Raw genomic sequence first — 19863 nt, 5'->3', positions numbered from 1 at the left:
TGGAGATATTGCAGCTTACTAAAATAAGTTTCCATGGTATAGCTTTTACCATTCTAACATATGTTTCAACGCTTTCTCTACCATTTTGTCCATGCCTTTCGATGATCTCTGCATTAGGTGGGTTCCCAGATATTCATGCCTGGTGGCACGAAAGAAAATGAAAAACACAAAATGTACGTGATGCAATGTGGCTTTCAATGTCAAAGACTCGAAGTTGTATGGCTAGAAAGGGAAAAAGATATCAATGGTTGAGGGTTCTAAAACTCCCTGTAGACCATAATATAGTTTATTTGACCATTTTTGTGTTATCTCTTTGTATCTGTAACACTTCTCAATCTCTATAGCCTTACAAACCTTTCCAAACTTTTAATCTAATTTTGATTGCGATTCCCACAAAATTTTTAAAAAATAATAACCAATTTGGTGCTATTTATTTTCTTTTTCTAGTTAATTGATAGATATTAATAATAGTTTTTTTTACTTCATATATATTAATAATGGTTGACAAAGAATATAAATGTATTTTTAATAACGATTGACTTGTTATATTTGAAGTGATTTTTAGTTTTAATTCGTAAAATTATTTAAATTGAGCCACATTGGTATGATTAAAAATATAAGATAAAAAAATAATATCGCTTTAAAATATATATATATAGTAGTAAAGGGCAAACACGTGCATTGCACGTGTGCCCAGTTGTGAGAATATAAAAAATATTTTAAAAAATAATATTTATGAAATCTAAAAATATGTAATAATAAAAAATAAGTTAATACATAAAATTATAAAATCTAATTGTTTTGTTTATATTTTATAATTGTTATTCATTATAAAAATAATCATATATATAATTTGTAGAGTATTCATGATTACAATATAAAAATTTATATGAACATATTTATAATTACACAATGTTCTATTGTAGAAAAAAAAGTGATTATTGCAACAAAAGCATTATCATTATAATTACAGATAAAAAGTAAAAGTTATCTCATAATTACATATGAAATTTTTATAGCTATACATTATAATAATTGGAAGTCTAGAAGAAACTCTCTGAAATAGTTATTCTGCTGTCTCAGGTATGTCATTGACAGATAATACGTTAAGTTTATTTTGGCGCAGCTTCCCAAATTCATTCATAGATGCACCTAAAACAATCATCCACTGTTTATTTTGAATCTTATTTGTAATGTTCTCTATGTACGAACGATCGTCCTGTAATGACAAAAACATATAAAAAAATAATTTGTTAAATTTATTAAATGTATCTAAAAGTATAAATCTTACCTGCTCTGCATATTGTACAATATATATTGTTGTACAATCAAGAATTCGTTCCACTGTGGGAATAATAAATAAGTTATTATCTCTTGGTATTAGCAAATAGTATTTTATAATTATAATGTAAAATTTGTTAACTTGAAAATATCATGATGAGTATTTACCTTGGTTGTGCAGTTGTTAGTTCTTTACAATTATAGCATAAAAACTCTTCATCTTTCTCGTATCCAGTGGTTTTACTACAGTTTGCACATGATAAGTAAAAAAATGGTTGATGCATATCGGATATTGTAAATTTCCCTTTAACCAGAAATGTTGATCGCTGCATTAAAATTGACAATTAAATATATAAAAAAAATTTAATATTATCATGTTAATAGAAACTAATAAATAATTAATATTCTAAGTTCAAACATATGAACTGTTTTAAATTGACAACACAAAAATTACAAATGTAAATCACACATCATCAAGCTGACTTCGATCATATATGTATTAAATATATGAATAAAATTTTAGTATTATTATATTAATTGAATCATAAGAAACAATTAATATTTTAAATTTAACCACATGCATTTTTTCAAATTGACAATATATATTTAAGAAGTTTTTATCTTTTATCTCTACCTAATTCTAAACAATTTTTAATCTTTATATTCTAAATTCATAATAGTTAATTTAGAAAAATGCACTGTTTGAAATTTACAACACACAATTCAGAAATTCTTATCTTCCATCTCCATTTTATCCCGACCAACCTCCAATCTCCAGATTTTTTTCAAATCCACAATATCTAATATAGAAACATGCATTGTTTCAAATCCATAAGACACAATTGAGAAATTTCTATCCTTCATCTCTATTTCATCTCAACCAACCTTCAATGTCGATATTTTTTTAAATCTATAAGACACAATTGAGAAATTCCTATCTTTCATCTCCATTTCATCCCAACCAACCTCCAATCTCCATATTTTTTCAAATTCACAATACACAGTTTAGAAACATGTACTGTTTGAAATTTACAACACACAAATCATATTAATTGAATCATAAGAAACAACCTCCAATCTCCATATTTTATTCCGGCCAACCTCCAATCTCCATAAGACACAATTGAGAAATTTCCATCTTCCATCGCAATTTCATATTAACCAACCTGCAATATCCATATTTTTTTAAATCCATAAGACACAATTGAGAAATTTCCATCCTTCATCTCTATTTCATCCCAACCAACCTGCAATATCCATATTTTTTGAAATCCATAAGACACAATTGAGAAATTTCCATCCTCTATCTCCATTTCATCCCAACCAACCTCCAATCTCCATATTTTTTCAAATTCACAATACACAATTTAGAAACATGTACTGTTTGAAATTCACAACACACAAATCAAAACTTCGTATCATGCATCTCTATTTCATCCCGACCAATCTCCAATCTCCAAATTTGAAAAAAACATAAGAAATTTAAAGAAGTGAAAAAGATAATTTTTTATAACAAATAAGATATGATTTTAAGCAATAAAATTATACCGTCATTGCTGGTATGGACTTTAAGGCTTCGGCAATTTCTGATATTTTTATTAATGGATTGGTAGAACTGCCTGAAGTTGACGCGCCTGTTCTATTCAAATTTTTGGCAATTATTTCTTCAAGTAACGAATTGTTTTCTGTTGCCCTGAACATTTGAATTAATAGATAAAGTCAAACATTTAAATAAGAAGAAATATATATTAAATATAATAAATCAAGTTAAGCATATAATTTACCATGTACGTAATGAAATGGCAGATGCAAGAAAGGGTTGAATAGTGAAAACACTTGTAGGTCGCGATGATAATGATAAGCCTACATTATAGACATGTATAAATAAATATATAAATGTAAGATAAATAATTAATAAGAATGTTGATATTAAGAAAAAAATACCATTATACGAAGAGACTCTGATTTTTGTCCCAAGAATAATTGGCTTTTGCATAATAACATTACAAATTTCAGGGCATTCATCATGAACAAATTTGTTCCACATTGCCAAACGTAGAACTTTTAAACTACAAAAAATAAAAACAATATTAGATTCACAATAATAAAAATATTATAAGATATTAAAGTATAAATTTTATCAATACAAAAATGTATATATTCATACCTTGAATCGATCACATATATGTCTTGTACTAATGATTTTCCATGGCTTGTGTTAACCTCTCTTGGTGCATTTGTGTTAATTGCTATTGCCAAAATATCTAATTTATAAACTTCTCATTATTATTATTTTGTAATAACAGAAACATATAAAGATATTGATATATTTATATAATACGTACCTACTTCGGTATCTGTATCCTTGTACATATCAAGTTGATTTAAAGGAACAATATTATAATCTGGTGGTTTAAGCGATGATTCGTCGTATTCAATATTTTCGACAATAGTTCGAGAATTAATTATCCACTGAAGCTCATATGCCTCCCTTCTATGTCTTGCATTTAATGGTTTGACGAAGGCATTAGCAATGTAGTAGGATTGGTATACATTCAGCGTGTCATCACGTAAGTCAATGTCTTTTCCAAAAATGACTGCTTGCACACGATTTTCCTATAAAAATATAAAAATGAAATTTATTTGTTTAATTTTAAATCACAAATAAAACAATGATAAGTAATGAAATAGACTTTTTTCATACCTCAACATCCATGAGTACCAAATTTTGATATTTTGTAGGAGAATTTTGAGCTGCACGTTTTGGTGACTTCTCAGCAACAATCATTTTTATTTTCCAGTTTATGGTATTTTGAGTGATATCTTTAACAGATTTATAGATAGTCCGCATGTTTACTGCAAATAAAACTGAGAAAATTAAGAAATGTTAATACATAACATAAAATCTATAATATTAATAAAACAAATGAGCAAGTTTATAAATAATAATGACGTTAAAAGGATCTAAACACTTACATTATGTCACAATGAATTTGTTAATTTCAAGAAATTTCTATATACAATATTTTTTGTATAATTTATTTCACAAACAGTACTTGATGTTGGTCTTATAAGCAATTTTACTGAATCAGAAGTTCTAGCTCTCGATAGTGCAACATACAATTGGCCATGTGAGAAAACAGGCTCAGGTAAATATATTCCAACATAATTTAATGTTTGTCCTTGTGATTTATTTATTGTCATTGCAAAACTCAATCTAATAGGAAATTGTGTTCTTTTAAATGGGAAGCCATTAGCTTCATTTGTTTCTGGTAAAAATGGAATTATAGGTATAAAAACCCTTTTACCACTGTAGTGGCCAGATGAAATCTGTGCATCAATCATATTACGACTAAAATTACAACATGTCAACCGTGTTCCATTACATAAACCTTCTGAAGGATTAATATTTCTAAGTAACATAATAGGACAATTTTTCTTAAGTAACAATTCATGCGGTGGTAATCCGTTCGGTGTTAATGTATTTAAAAAATCTTCCATAATTTCCTGTTTAGATACATCAACTGTCTCATCAAAACTATAATAACGTACTATATCGCTAGGGAATCTGTCAATGAGAATAGCATTTATTTCGTCGACTGATCGATTTTTTGGAGTTAGTACAGCCCGATTTGCCATCTCTGTTAAATTGTTTGAATAGTTTGACATATTTCCATAAACAGTGTCTAACAAAGAGTTTAGAGATTCAACCTCGTTGTTATAACAGATAATCATTTGTTCTGGAATCTTGATATTTTCATCGATTGTTATTGGAGCATTGCCATTGCCAACTTCGATTAGATATTGTGAGAAATTAGGATCTAATATAGCTCTCATATTTTCTGTTAATTTGATTTTTTTCAAGATAGACCATATGTAAGAAGAAACCAAACTTGCATCAATTTGTTGTTCTTTTGTACTCTTACGAATTACAGGTAATACCTGCCGAAAGTCTCCACCAAAAACAATAACTTTGCCACCAAAAGGGAGATCTATATCATTTATGTCTCGTAACATTTTGTCTAATGCTTCTATGGAATATTTTGTAGACATAGGTGCTTCATCCCATATAATCAACTTTGCAAGACGTAACAATTTAGCAAGACTTCCTTATTTAATGACATTACAAGTGCTATCTTTATCTGCATTTAATGGAATCTTAAATCTTGAGTGTGCTGTTCGTCCCCCAGGTAAGATTGATGCAGCAACACCCGACGATGCAGTTGCAAGTGCTATCATATTTTTTGATCTGATTGTAACTAGAAGTGCTTTGTACAAAAAAGTTTTACCAGTACCAGCAGGACCGTCAATAAAAAATGCAGTAGATTCATTTGACAATATGGTTTGTAGTATCAAATCGTAAGCGTTCTTTTGTTCGGAATTTAAGGAATTTGATGCAAGTAAGTCTTCTTTTGGAATTGTGACAGTTCGCTCGTCATCAATTTCTCTATTGATAAATTCTTCGACATTGTAAAATGTATCAACAGGAGTAAAATGATACATATTTATATTTTTTCCCATAGATTCAAGTGTGGAAGCAATATTTTGCAAAACCATTCTTCTAACATTTTCTAATGGTATGTTTGTTGCAAGAAAATCTGTAGACATTTCTTTTTCAAATCGTTCCCAGAGTTGTTTTGGATTTGTAGGATTGCAATATGCTAAAATTGTTGAGAAAAGACGTCTTAAACTATTTGGTATTTGATATAGACAGGCTTCTTCTAAACAATCTTCTAGACTGCTATCTTTATCTAACAAACCATGTGAAGTAGCTGCTTCGCGATATGTTGGTAGGACAATGTTATTAACTGTTCTTAATTTTTCAAACGATGTTGGTCCTCTTATATGATTTAATAGTATTCGTAAATAATATCTTTCGCCTTCAAATGGATTAGCTGTAATAATTCGACCTATAACAGTTTTCTTCTTTCTTGGAGTCCAGATTTTATATTCTGGATTCCAAACAAATTTTTCTGGAAATTCTCTATATAACAAATTTCGTGCATTTTTGTCGATTTGATTTCTATAAAAAAATTGTGTTAACATTGATCTATTCGATAGATCTGAGTTTAAGACAGTGTTTAGATTTTGATGTGCACGAAAAGATACTAAATGTTGATTTTCAAGATGTAAATGCAAACTATAAACGGATGGATACATTTCATTAAGTGTGAAACCATATATCCTCCACATTGCTTCCGGTGGAGTAATCCATCTACCTATTTGAAATTGTTTAATTTCATCAATTTGTTCATTATTTTCTTCATTCATAATACTGAAAGCAATGCGATCATGTCCTTTATAGATATATTTATATAAATATTTAGCAGCTTTAATTGTAAAATAGATCTCAACGTTAATATGACAGTTGTATTTGGAAAGAAGGTATGGATTGTACGGAACGACCCATCGATTGTCTAAATTTTGTCCTCTAATTTTAGCAGTGATTCTGTTGTTACGACGCCTATATAATGGAAAACAATCTGTTCCAACAGTTGTTGTATGTGCAAATTCTTTAGGATATTGATTTTTACAAATGCCATTTTTTTTCATACATACATTGGTTGGATTCAATATTCCACAAGGACCATGCATCATATGTTTAACTACAGTCTTATACAAGTGTAAATTACTTGTTCTATCAGGTATTTCTACTGAAACAATTTCATCAAAAGTTTTAGGGGTATAAATTTTCCAATCTCTCTAAAGTATAATTAGGAAATGAACATGTGGTAAACCTCTTTTTTGATGTTCAATAGTGTAAACATAGGCTGCAATTTTGCCAAAAATTTGTTGTTTGAACAAATCAATTTTTAGGTCTTCTAATTTTGCTCTAAAGATTCTTGCGATTAAATCATGACGATTTTGAACATCTTCATGTGGATTTAGTTGTTCTAAAATTTCATTCCAATTTGGATTGCATGTCATAGTTAGGAAAATGTCAGGTTTGCCGAAATGTTGAACTAAAGCCATTGCTTCCATATATCTTTTACGCATAACTCTTGGACCTCCAATAAAAGATGAAGGTAAGATAATGCGTTTTCCAATTTTGGAAGCATTAGTTTCTCCAATCGAAATACTATCTACAATGCCTTGATATACATCTGATCTAATTTCATGTTGTTTTGAACGAAAATAATCTAATCTTGATATTTCTATCTTAATGTACATGTCAACAACAAATTGTTGTAACAAACGACCAGATAATAATAAAATTGATCTATATGTATCTCTCATTTGTAGTCTAAAACAATAGTATTCTCGACAAGAAACTGTAGGTAATTTTTTCCTTTTTTCCATGACTATTTGTTCAATCCGAAGAAATTCTTCTGCGCTATTTGAATGTTCAATATGATGGGATTCTAATGTTTGGGTGTTTAATGATATCGTTCCTCTTTCGATTTTCTTGATTCCTTGATGCCAACCCGAATCACCGAAAGGAAACAGTAGTGGATATTGTAACGGATCATAACAACCAAAATAATATTGAACAATATAACTACCACCTGTTTGGTTGAAGACAATAATATCTCTGACTTTTTGTTCAGTAGATGTGTCAGTTTCTATCCATATAGCTGCAACTTGTGATACTGAGGGAGCATTATAAACACGCTGATCTAAATCAACATTTGATCTTATACGAATTGTATGGTTTTCAAGATTTGGAATGTTGTTGAGCATTCGGAAGAAGTGACAGTATGGATTAACATTAAGTATAGTCATCAACTTAGCAATGATAGAAGCATCCAATCTTTCTGCATTGTCTATACGGTTGTTTAGCTCATGTTCAGTGTCATAGAAATACAATTGTAAATATGAAGGATGTCCATCTTCAGGGATTAAATTGTTAATATAGTGATATATTTGTCCTTGAACTCTAAATGTGTAAATTCATCTGTTCCTTCAACATAAGTCTGTATCAAATTTAACTCCAAAATACGTGAAAGCAAATTTATTATTGTATGTACGTACATATGTACGAAAATTTTCGGACTCAGTCGAATCAGAAGTAAACAATTGATAAAGCTCGTCTGAAGTTTGATTACAAGTCAACGCTATTGTCCCGTCAGCACAACAGAAGCCATTTGGCTCATGATAAAATCTTCTTGCTCCACAATATTGACATGAAATAACTGATGGTAGATGATTTGGCTCCAAAAATATGGTTTTCAATACTTGTCTAAAACAAGTATTCCTTGTTGGAACACTGACAATACTGTTAGAAATAGAAGTCCTTAGCCTTTCCAGACCAGATCTATTTCTATTCATAGTATCATCAAAACAGTGAGTGTTTGAAGAAGATCCAATTTCTCTTATAGAAACAATTTCATCATCCCTTGGAGTATAAGATAAATTATAATGGGATATTGTTTCTATTTGATTTCTCTTATTTTGATTTTCTTTCAGCTCAGCATACCTTTGTCTCTTCTTTCGACGTATTTCTTCTTTCTTCTCATCTGATTGAGTACCGTACCAAGATTTTTTTGGAACATGTTCTTCATATTCTTCATAATATAATTTTAAAGAATGTTAGATACAAATTAATTAAAAAAGTCTTAATACAAATTGAATTTTTTTAAATAAGATTAACCTACTAGTTGGCATTTTTATGACAAGATAGGAATATCACAGCAATGTTACGAACTAATAAGAAAGCAATAACAATTTGTCAAACATGTAAATATAAAAAGCACATAAAGAAGATTCGAAAAAATAAATAGTACAATATTCTCTGTAGAAATAAATGCATTAAATATTATAAAATATAAAAATAACATTTATTTGTATAAACAATATTAATACATACCTGGAGATAGGGGCAAATAAAAGGTCAGTGGAAATAGAGCCAAACAACGAATAGCAAGACAAGCATAAAGTGACAAGATCAAAGTGCCTGTTATAAAGAAATATATTATATAAAATCACATAATTATTTTAATAATACATTGTACTTTGTTAAATAAAACTGCACTAATATATTAGAATATAATCTATTAATATTTTTTTATTTAAATTCAATTATAACAAGTGATTATGTAACCGTCACAAACATAAACAACTATATAATAAGACAAATTTGTAAGATTGGAAGATAGAGGGATTGGGTGAACTTACAATCATCTTATTTTTAAACTACTTTTTTTTCTTTTTCATCTATTTTTTTTTCCAATTATAAATAGACAGATTTATGTTTATATTTTTAGAAATTTTTTTTTGTTTACAATAAACATTATATACAGGATCTGCATAATGTTTATAACTATAATACAATAACTTACAAGAACCAAGTCACAACTTTGAAAAGTATGCGGCCGACTTTTATAATCATCGAGCATCCCAACCTAGTTATCAAAGTAACTAAATGGATTTTGTTCTTGATCTTTGCCGTGCCTATTCACATTATAGTTCGACATGTTCGTTGAATGAATAACCATATATATTTTAGATGTGAAGGGTATTTTGAAGTGTATGATATGGTTATATAACTATTTATTCAGTCAATCTGTTGAACTTTGGTATGAATAGGCATGACAAAAAATAGGAACAAAACTCATTCAGCTGCTCTGACAGCTAGATTGGGATGTTCGACAATCATAAAAGTCGGCCGTATACTTCTCAAAGTTGTGATTTGGTTATTGTAGGTTTTTGTATTATAGTTATAAATATCATGCAAATCATGTGTATAATATTTATTGTAAACAATAAAAAAATTTTAAAAATATAGACATAAATCTATCTATTTATACTTAAAATTTCTATGTTATGGTTATCAAGTAGTTAATCTGAATCCTAAGTTGAATCTTGAGATGTTAATATTATTTTTTAGACATAAAGTTACGCTAACATATTAAAATATAATTTGTTAATATTTTTTATTTAAATTCAATTATAATAAGTGACTAACTAACTGTCAGGAAAAAAAATAACTACATAACAGCAATAAAATTTGTGAGATCACAAATAAAAAATGTGTAATATCCTAAATTTTTTTTCTTTTGTTTATATATATATATATATATTTTCTATAGTTTTTATTCGTATAACAATAGTTGTTAAATAAGTTTTAAATAATTTAATCATATATTTATTTAACACATGAAAACATATGAAAAATTGATTACTCATCAATCCACAAAAAATAACAAAACAATAACCTAGATTTATATAATTTCTTAATTTTAAATATTAGAGAATAGAGTTTCATTTATATTTTAAGTTTTTATTTTTTATCATAAAAAATTAACATTTGTTATGTATAAAATATTGATAATCACAACATATAAATCTTTACTATAAATGGAATACATATTTATGTTTATGTTTTTAAAACTTATTTTCTTATTTACAATACATATCATAGACATGATTTGTATAATGTTTATAATTATAATATAACAATAATAAAGAACAATAAATGAAGAACAAGAACAAAAATACCTGTAAAAAAAAAAATTATAATAGACTATATATTTTTATATCATGAAGTTTTATAATTATATTAGTAAAATTTATATGGATAATTTTATTAATAATATTAATTTTATCAGTTTTTTATTTTTTTGTTCAATTAAAGGCCCAAAAGAAAAAAGAGGAAGAAAATCAGCCCACAAGCCCAGCCGAATCAGCACCCCAAGTGACCCAAAACGGCGCCGTTTTCAGCACACTCCATAACACCCATCCCAGACTTAGAACGGCGTCGTTTTTACAAAGAGGAAACCCTAAGGCTACGAGCAGACGTATAAATACGTCCTTATCAGTTTTGCGTTTTCATTTTCGCCGCTCTCCAGATACTTCTTCTCCTCTCTCTCGTTCTCTTTCTTTTTCTCACCTTTCTTCTTCTCAGTTTCTTTCCGTCTACACTTTGTTTTATTCTCTTATCTTCTTCTCAACAAAAGAACAAGATATGCCTAAAAAATTTTAACTTTCTCCCGTCTATGGATCTAATCTTGATTTTTTATTTTTTATTTTTTTCTTTCTTTGCATGTCAGTACAATATATCCAAGGGCCTATTCCGGATTTCCATCAGAAGGCGAGGCTGCAAGCGAGAAAAGGAACTTCATCGCGACATGATCTGTAGGTTTTTTTTTTTTTGCTGCAAATGGTTTTATTTTTTTGGCTTTTCCGTTTCTCCATATTTTTTCTCTATAGATCTGAACAGATCTTCACATATTTGAAAAGCTCATGTTCATATATGAATGGTCTATTTTTTTGGGTTTATCTTTATAGATCTAAAATAGATCTGAGCGGGTTTGTTTTGTTTTTTGTTTTTGTGTTCAGATCTGAGTGAGCTCATTCTGTTCTTCCCTATTTTTTTATTTTTTCATTTTATTTTTTTCTATTTGACCTTTATTTTGTTTATTTTTTCTATATTTTCTGTTATGCTTGTAAAAGTTTTGATTTTTTTGTTCTGATTTTATCTAAATTTTTATTTCAGGATGATTCCGCTCTTCTCTATTCTTTCTTTGTTTTGTTTCTCTCTTTTTCTGGCACTTTTTTCTTTCCATAAATCTCAACAGATGTTCTAATCTTTCAAGATATTGTCTTCAGATTTGATTGTAATTTTTTTTTCTCCTGATTAGTCTTTATTTTATTTTACTTTTTTCTGTTTGATCTTTATCTTGTTTATTTTTTCTATATTTTCTGTTGTGCTTGTTAAAGTTTTGATTTTTTTGTTCTGTTTTGTAAAGATCTGCATCTACGTATGCCAACGTTTTTAATGCTTGGAAATTTTTATGTTTGATACATATTTAACATACCTATTACATGTTATGAGTTTTGGCTTAAATCTTTAGATTTTTAAGTATTAAGTCTGGAAATACTTAAAAAGAAAGTGTAAGATATTCAACCAAAAAATTCTCGACATGTTATTTATATGTGTTTTACATATATGTCTTTTATGTTATGTATATGCATTTTATCAATGTAAAACTAACTGTCATGATGTTATGTGTCTACATTAGAAATCATGTTATGAGTTTTGGCTTAAACTTTTGAAAAATGTAGAGCTAATTCTGTGACGATGTTATGTGTCTACAATATAATTTATGTTATGAGTTTTGGCCTAAAACTTTTGGAATTTGAAGTGTTTAGTTTGGAAATACTTAAAAAAAAAGTGTAGAATATTCAACCCGAGAACTGTTGACATGTTATTTATATCTCTCTTATGTATATCTCTTTTATGTTATGTATATGCATGTTATGAATATGAAAGTAATTCTGTCTCGATCTTATGAGTCTACAATATAATTTTGCTAAACTGTAATTAATCCTTTCTATAATCATAAAAGACATAAATTTTTTTTCACATCCATAACTATTTACTATTTTATGAAAGCAAAAAAAAAAAAAATTCATAAAAAAAAGTGTAGAATATTCAACCCGAAAATTGATGACATGTTATTTATATCTCTCTTACGTATATCTCTTTTATGTTATGTATATGCATATCATGAATATGAAAGTAATTCTGTCCTGATCTTATGAGTCTATAATATAATTTTGCTAAACTGTAATTAATCCTTTCCATAATCATGAAAGACATAAATATTTTTTCACATCCATAACTATTTACCATTTTATGAAAGCAAAAAAAAAAAAAATCATAATTAATAAAACATAAAACCAAACGAAGAGCATACCGAATTTAATTTGAAATCCGAAAGGCAAGTAACAAACTTTGACAGCAAATTGTAAATCCAGAAGCAAGAAGTAGATTTTGGTAATTTAGAGCAACGAGAAGAGTAGAAAATGTGACGGTGACAATTGCTTTTATAGTAAACCGCAATCGGTGGAAAAAAAATAAAAAATTGAATTTGATAACAGCTTGGAAAGCGGTAGGAAACTTGAAGAAGTAAATCGGCAAAACAGAATAACAACAAAAATAAATCGACAAAAAATAGTGTGCGGCAAAAAAGTGAAATCCAGAACGTACGAGAGTAGAGATTAAAATGGAAAAGAAACGTAAACATATTTAAAACAGGATAATAACGAAAATAATTGGGCAAAATTCAGTCGGCAAAATCAGAAAGTACAAATTTAAAATATATAGATGATGTAGGATAAAATCAAAAAAAATAGTGTACGACAACTGCCAAAAAAGTGAAATCCAGAACGTACGAGAATAGAGATCAAAATGAAAAAGAAATGTAAACATATTTAAAACAGGATAATAACAAAATTAATTGGGCAAAATTCACTCGGTAAAATCAGGGACACAGTACGAACGTAAAATATATAGATAGTGAAGGATAAAATTGAAAAAAATAGTATACGACAGCTGCTTATTGCCACTTATTACATATAAGATATATAGTTGAGGGGAAAGGGAATCCTACAAGCCGTTTAGTGCCGTACCCATGAAAATTAAACAGAGATCGCGAGCCTGAAGTACTTCCAACTTCACAGCTTGTCTTTCTCCAACTTCTCCCCCCACCACCTGCTGCTCTTCCTAACCCTAATCAAAATCAAAGTCGACTCCGGAGGAGGAGGAGGAGGAGAAGAAAAAGATATTCCACGTTTTCTCTCTATTTTCGTTCCAATTCCCGTCAATCCCCTCCTGAATCTCTTCCGGTGCGATTGGATCTCAGCGCATTATACAGCCCCGCCTAGACCCACCAATCCGGAAGAGAAATATCAACCCCCCCCTTTCCCCCCCCCCCCCCCCCCCCCCCCCCCCCCCCCCCCCCCCCCCCCCCCCCCCCCCCCCCCCGCCACCACTTCTTTGGTATCTTACTTTCTAGGGATTTGGATCGGAAAATCTTTAGGTTTTGTTCTTTTCGAATATTTTCGTTGGAGTTAGGCTTCTCGGAGGTTGGGTGGCATATCATAGAGAAATCTGAGCTGCCAATGCCATTATTGGTTTTGTTTATAAAGATTTTTTCGGTGGTTTTTAAGATACCGAAAAAGCTTAATTTTGAGGTCATCAATGTCTTGGGCAGGGCCGGAAGACGTCTACCTCTCGACCTCTCTCGCCAGCTATCTTGACAGTACTCTCTCTCTCTCTCTCTCTCTCTCTCTCTGGCTTATAGTAACATTTAAACGCTTCCGAATTGCTGATGTGCTTTATTTTTTTTCTTGGACGTTAGTAGTTTAAATTTTGGACAAATTTTTTTCTTGGTTATGAATTTTGAGATGCGGCAACACTTCATGATGTGATCTTATGGATATAACCGAGAAAGGGATTAGAGTAGTAGTTGTTTCAATGTGACAATGTTTTTTTGTAATTTTGTTGTGCTCTGCAAAGAATCATCTGGATTTCTTTTTCCTAATTTATTGTTTATGTAGTAGCATGAGCGTGGCATTAAGACTTTCTGTTTATTTCTTTCCATTTCCGTACAGAGGTCTTTCTTTTCCCATTCTTTTAAAACTCTTTCCAGTTCATTGCACATGCAACGTGAAGCTTAGCCCCTCTGAATTCCCTCTCTTACCTGTTTCTCTTCACAAGCAGGGAAAAGTTATTATTACGCTTACTTGGTGCTCTGAGTCTCAAGGATCATGTTTTTGGGCCTTATGTTTAGAATATATACTATTGGTTTCTAGCTTGGGATACCTCATCTTTTAGGAAATATGAATACTTCGTACAAAAAATATTTGCTTGATGCATTAGTGAGAGATTGATTGAATGGGTCTACTTTAACATCTTGGTTTTCTTATGCGGGGCTCTGTGTGTCCTTTGTTCTACCTTATTTAACATGAAGTATTATCACAATATGACTCTGAAGCACATGGTTGCATGGGTTGTAACTCAAAACGGCTTACAAATTCAGAATGTAGCACTTTTATTTTCCTTTCTTTGGTCTTACATTGTTATTAATGCTACAGAGAAACTTCTTGTACTGCTGCGAGATGGTCGAAAGTTCTTGGGGATTCTTCGTTCTTTTGATCAATTTGGTACTAATTTTTTCGTTCTTATTGTTCCATGTTTCACATGCTATAGTTTTTTTAATGACTGAAAATGTTATATTTCTCATATTTCAGCTAACGCCGTACTTGAGGAAGCATGTGAGAGAGTTATTGTTGGTGATCTTTATTGTGACATTACTTTGGGCCTATATATAATCCGTGGAGAGAATGTTGTTTTAATTGGGGAGTTGGTATGGCGGACTATTAGATACCTTTCATATCTGTTGTGTGAAATGAGCACCCTTGTGTTTTATTAAGATCTGCACTTATTTTTTTAGGACTTGGAGAGAGAGGAACTTCCCCCTCACATGACTCGTGTTTCAGAAGCAGAAATTAAAAGGGTAAGCATTTCCCTGTGATAATTTCTACTAGTGTGTCGGGGCATTGATATGCTGAGCAGGCACGATTGTGAATTGTCATTATATCTGCCATAGTTACCAGTGCAACTGTGAAGTGCAGTTCATAATACAGATAGCTAGTATTTGTTGAGATGAGTGCCTTTTTTTATTTTTATAGATGAGTGTCTTTTGTTATTGTATCACTATATTTTTCTAAGCTTCTGGATGTGCCACGGACATGAGGTAATAAGCTCAACGATTCTTCTCAAAAAGGTTCTTTCTTTACGTAGAATTGTGGACCACACAGCAGCATATCTAGGTTTATAATGCTATCTAATTTACTAACACGAAGTGTTTTGAGGCGGGTCGTGCTTTGCCCTGTATTTTTTTCTTCATTGGACTTCCACTCTCTCTCTCTGAACTGCATTAAAAATTTTCAGGCACAGAAAGCAGAAAGGGAAGCTACAGATCTTAAAGGGTCCATGAGGAAAAGAATGGAATTCCTTGACCTGGATTAATGACGTTTGCTACTTCATGGAGTTCTTTCACGTCTGTCCGCAAATATTACAGCGGCTTCTCTCTCTCTCTCTCTCTCTCTGTTGGCTGTTGGATATTGATAGGTGTTAAAACTTAAAGAGGGCCAAAATCTTTGTAATATTTGTTTGAATGAATACAACTACTTCTTTGATGTAGAAGATTGATGATTTTAATGGGGGTTTGAAGTTCATAAACCATTACTTCCTCTTATAATTTATAAATTCAAATCTAAAAATGACGTTGGAAGTTGCTTTTTTTCCATGAATCCGATGCTGCCAATTCTTTTTTGTTGAGTGGGGAAATGCCGGAATTTCCCTCTGAAAAGCCTTTTGGAGATGGATTAATGTTGTTAGGCAATTCAAGCCCTTTTCATTCGGTATTAATTCTTCAACTGACTTTAAATGGGTAATACTTTTATTTAGAGAAGTTATTGCATTATAAGTGAAATCACTGAAATATTAAACATATCTAATTCTCCTAAAATAATATGAATAGAAATTTCCTTCAAATTTAGATAAGAAACTTTTTTCCAATTCATTTAAAAGAATTATGTCAAAATTTTAAGTTAAAACTTATAAAAGAAAAGGTAGATGTTTGTCGCGTGCTTAACAGACATTTCTTATATTTATAGAGGGTTTGACAAAAACTTGAACTAACCTAATTTAGAGGAGAATTATGTCCAAATAACAATAAAATAGAAGTGTTAGATATGCAACTGCAAATAAATATTATAAAAGTAAACTTATAAATTAAAATGGTTTGATGTGCATATCATATATACACTATAATAAATAAATAAAATTATTATCTAATATAACATATTTGTGAATTTTCTTTTATAAAATTCTTTTATGAATGAAACATCTCTTGTAATAAAATGGTTGGGATGGTTATGCAAACCCATAGTGATTTGGGGGATCTGGGTTTAGCTTCTATGTCTATTTTTGTTTAATTGTGTTATTTTAAGAAATCTTTCGTTTTCAAGTTTTATGAGTGATTCTAATCTCGATTTTGGCTAGATTTGTTTTGAGAAATTTTACTCATCAGTCACTATTCATTCTCACATTTCATATCTACAATTTTTTCATTGGATGTGGGATAGTGAATAGTGACTGATAAACAGAAACTAGGGATTGAGACTAAGAAATATGCAAAACAAAAATAAACTCTAAAAATATAGTCTATTGATAAAATTCAAAATCGTTTAATGAACCCAACAAGTCATGCTTAAATAGTTTCAAAATTCAAAATTATGAAAAATGAAAATTTTGAATTTTTCAAAAATGAAAAATTCTAATTATTTCATAAAAAATGAAATACATAAATCGAGATTAGAATTACTTTCAAAATTTTAAAACGAAATATTTCTTAAAAATGCAAAAATAAAGTAAATGTAAAAGATGATTTAGATTAAAAAAAACAACTGATATTACCTAAACTCAAGGAAGATTTATGTTTCTTGTCATATTTCCACATACTTACCTTCCTGAGGTAGTTCGACACGCTCAACGTAGGATCTCCATGTCAGTTTGAGTTTGTACAATTAAGGCAATATTTGTGCAGAATCTAAGTTTGATCTTTTTGTCATATTTGCGTAAATTAAAAGTAGTTCAATGCTATTAACGTATAATGTGAATCCGGATCTCCTACGATCGGTTTGAGTTTGCACTTTGCATCATTTTGTTAAACGTGTTGATATTTTTAAGTGGTGTGCAGTAGTGTGAAGTTTATGTTTAAAATTTTTCTTTCTAATATCGTTCTTAAAACTCTTGCAAGAGTCTTACGACAAGTATCGCTAATACAGTTTATTTTTATTTTTAATATTAAAAATAAAATAAAAAATAAAAATGTAATAAGAGCTAAAATCTGCTAAGATAACATTTTCCCTGTACTAAACCTGTAGTACCATTAAAACAAATTAAGAAAATTTTTATTTATCAACTCCTATGTTATATTAATATACCAACATGTCATTTATTATTATTTTTTAATTTAAATACACATATATTCATGTCTAGAAGTATAAAAATCACAAATGGATGGAGAGTAAGACTGCATTTAGATGTTGAATTGAGTTGAGTTAAGTTGAAATGATAAAATATTATTAGAATATTATGTTTTAATATTATTATTATTTTAAAATTTAAAAAATTTGAATTGTTTATTATATTTTGTATTAAAATTTAAAAAAATTGTAATGATGAGTTGAAATAGAATATAATAAATAATTTAATTTTTTTAAATTTTAAAATAATAATAATATTAAAAAATAATATTATAATAATATTTTATTATCACAATTCAATTCAATTCAATTCAAATTAATTCAACATGCAAATGCAGTTTAAGAATTCTAAAAAACTAGACGTTACCTGTAGTAACCGAAACAAAACCAGTAAAAACGACAGAAGAAAGAAAGAAAAACAGAAGCTTTATAGCTCATGTGGAACAGATGTTCTACCTGAGACATTGAGATTTGAGACTGACTTTCGTTCCCTCACTCAGTCACTCTCTCTGTGGCTCCAGAAGCTTCGCTCCATTGACGCGGCTCTCCGGTGCCCGCACGGCTCTCACTCTGCTGTGCCTGTGCTCTGTTTACATTGGAATCGAAGCTTCGGTTCATGAATACGCCGGAGAGAGATTCGCCGCCAAAGGCAACGCCTTTGTCGTCCATGCTGGCAGCGAGGGAATCTACTCTTCTCTCCCTAGTCCCAGCGACACCTCTACCTCCGCCAATGGAGACTGTTACGTACGGTAAATAATTAAGTTCGTTAATTTGCCGAGTTTTGGTTATTTTCAAAGATCAAACTCGCTTAATTTGCTTACATTACTTATTTTTTGGTGATTATTTGATTACTTAAGTATAATCTGTCAAGATTTGGTGTGAAACGCGTAATTGCACCCTTAGATACGAACATTGAGCGAGTCTGGTGCGAAATGAAATTTTGGTAGAAGATCATCGGCCGACAACAATAGTTGGTTAGTTTTTATTTTTATCTTACTGGTTTAGTGGTTAGTTACCACTACATCTTTAAATACCTTTTACCGAGAGACAAAGGCAAACTATGCAGAAAATCAAGAGGAAATGTTGTTGATGGCGTATGTGGATCTAAACAAAACCAGTTGAGAAGATACGTGGTTTCTTGACTCTGGATGCAGCAATCATATGTGTGGAAAAAAGGATTATTTCTCAGATTTTGATGTAACCTTTCGAGATTCAGTGAAGCTTGGGAACAACACAATCATGTCTGTATTAGGAAAGGGGAATGTAAGGCTGAAAGTGAATGAAATGACACAGATCATCACAGGAGTCTTTTATGTCCCTGAGTTGAAGAACAATTTGCTGAGTATTGGACAATTACAAGAAAAAGGGCTTACCATTCTGTTTCAACATGGCAAGTGTAAGGTCTTTCATTCACAGAATGGTTTGATTATGGATACCAAAATGTCTTCAAATCGGATGTTTGTGGTGCATGCTCTATCCCAGCCTATTTCATCTACTTGTTTTAACACAGTCACAGAAGACATTTTGCAGCTTTGGCATTGTCGATATGGCCACTTGAGTTTTCAAGGTCTAAAGACTCTTCAACAAAGGAAGATGGTGAATGGATTACCACAATTTCAGCCTCCCTCTAAACTATGCAAAGATTGTTTGGTGGGAAAACAACACAGGTCTTCAATTTCAAAGAAAAGCAACTGGCGAGCTGCTGAAATTCTACAGTTAGTGCATGCAAACATTTGTGGACCGATTAATCCAATCTCAAATAGCAAGAAAAGGTACTTGCTCACTTTCACTGATGATTTT

At 30.2% G+C, this 19863-nt stretch overlaps 1 protein-coding gene across 2 annotated transcripts; it reads left to right on the top strand.

Annotated features, from left to right (window-relative positions):
* Positions 1–13983: 13983 nt before the first annotated feature.
* Positions 13984–16255, top strand: LOC121246667 (sm-like protein LSM1B). 2 transcript variants are annotated; one of them, XM_041144899.1, is made up of 5 exons: positions 13984–14267; positions 15103–15171; positions 15259–15374; positions 15462–15524; positions 15962–16255. In XM_041144899.1, exons 1-5 carry the CDS (start codon positions 14207–14209, stop codon positions 16037–16039), a joined length of 387 nt encoding a protein of 128 aa, XP_041000833.1. In that variant the 5' UTR covers positions 13984–14206; the 3' UTR covers positions 16040–16255. The 2 variants fall into 2 exon arrangements, with proteins under 2 accessions (XP_041000833.1, XP_041000834.1); XM_041144900.1 differs by lacking the exon at positions 15103–15171.
* Positions 16256–19863: the final 3608 nt, after the last annotated feature.

This window comes from Juglans microcarpa x Juglans regia, chromosome 1S (assembly GCF_004785595.1).
Source record: "Juglans microcarpa x Juglans regia isolate MS1-56 chromosome 1S, Jm3101_v1.0, whole genome shotgun sequence".
Lineage (NCBI taxonomy): Eukaryota > Viridiplantae > Streptophyta > Magnoliopsida > Fagales > Juglandaceae > Juglans > Juglans microcarpa x Juglans regia.
The sequence above is the reverse complement of the archived record's forward strand: the minus strand, read 5'-3'. Positions and strand labels throughout refer to the sequence as shown.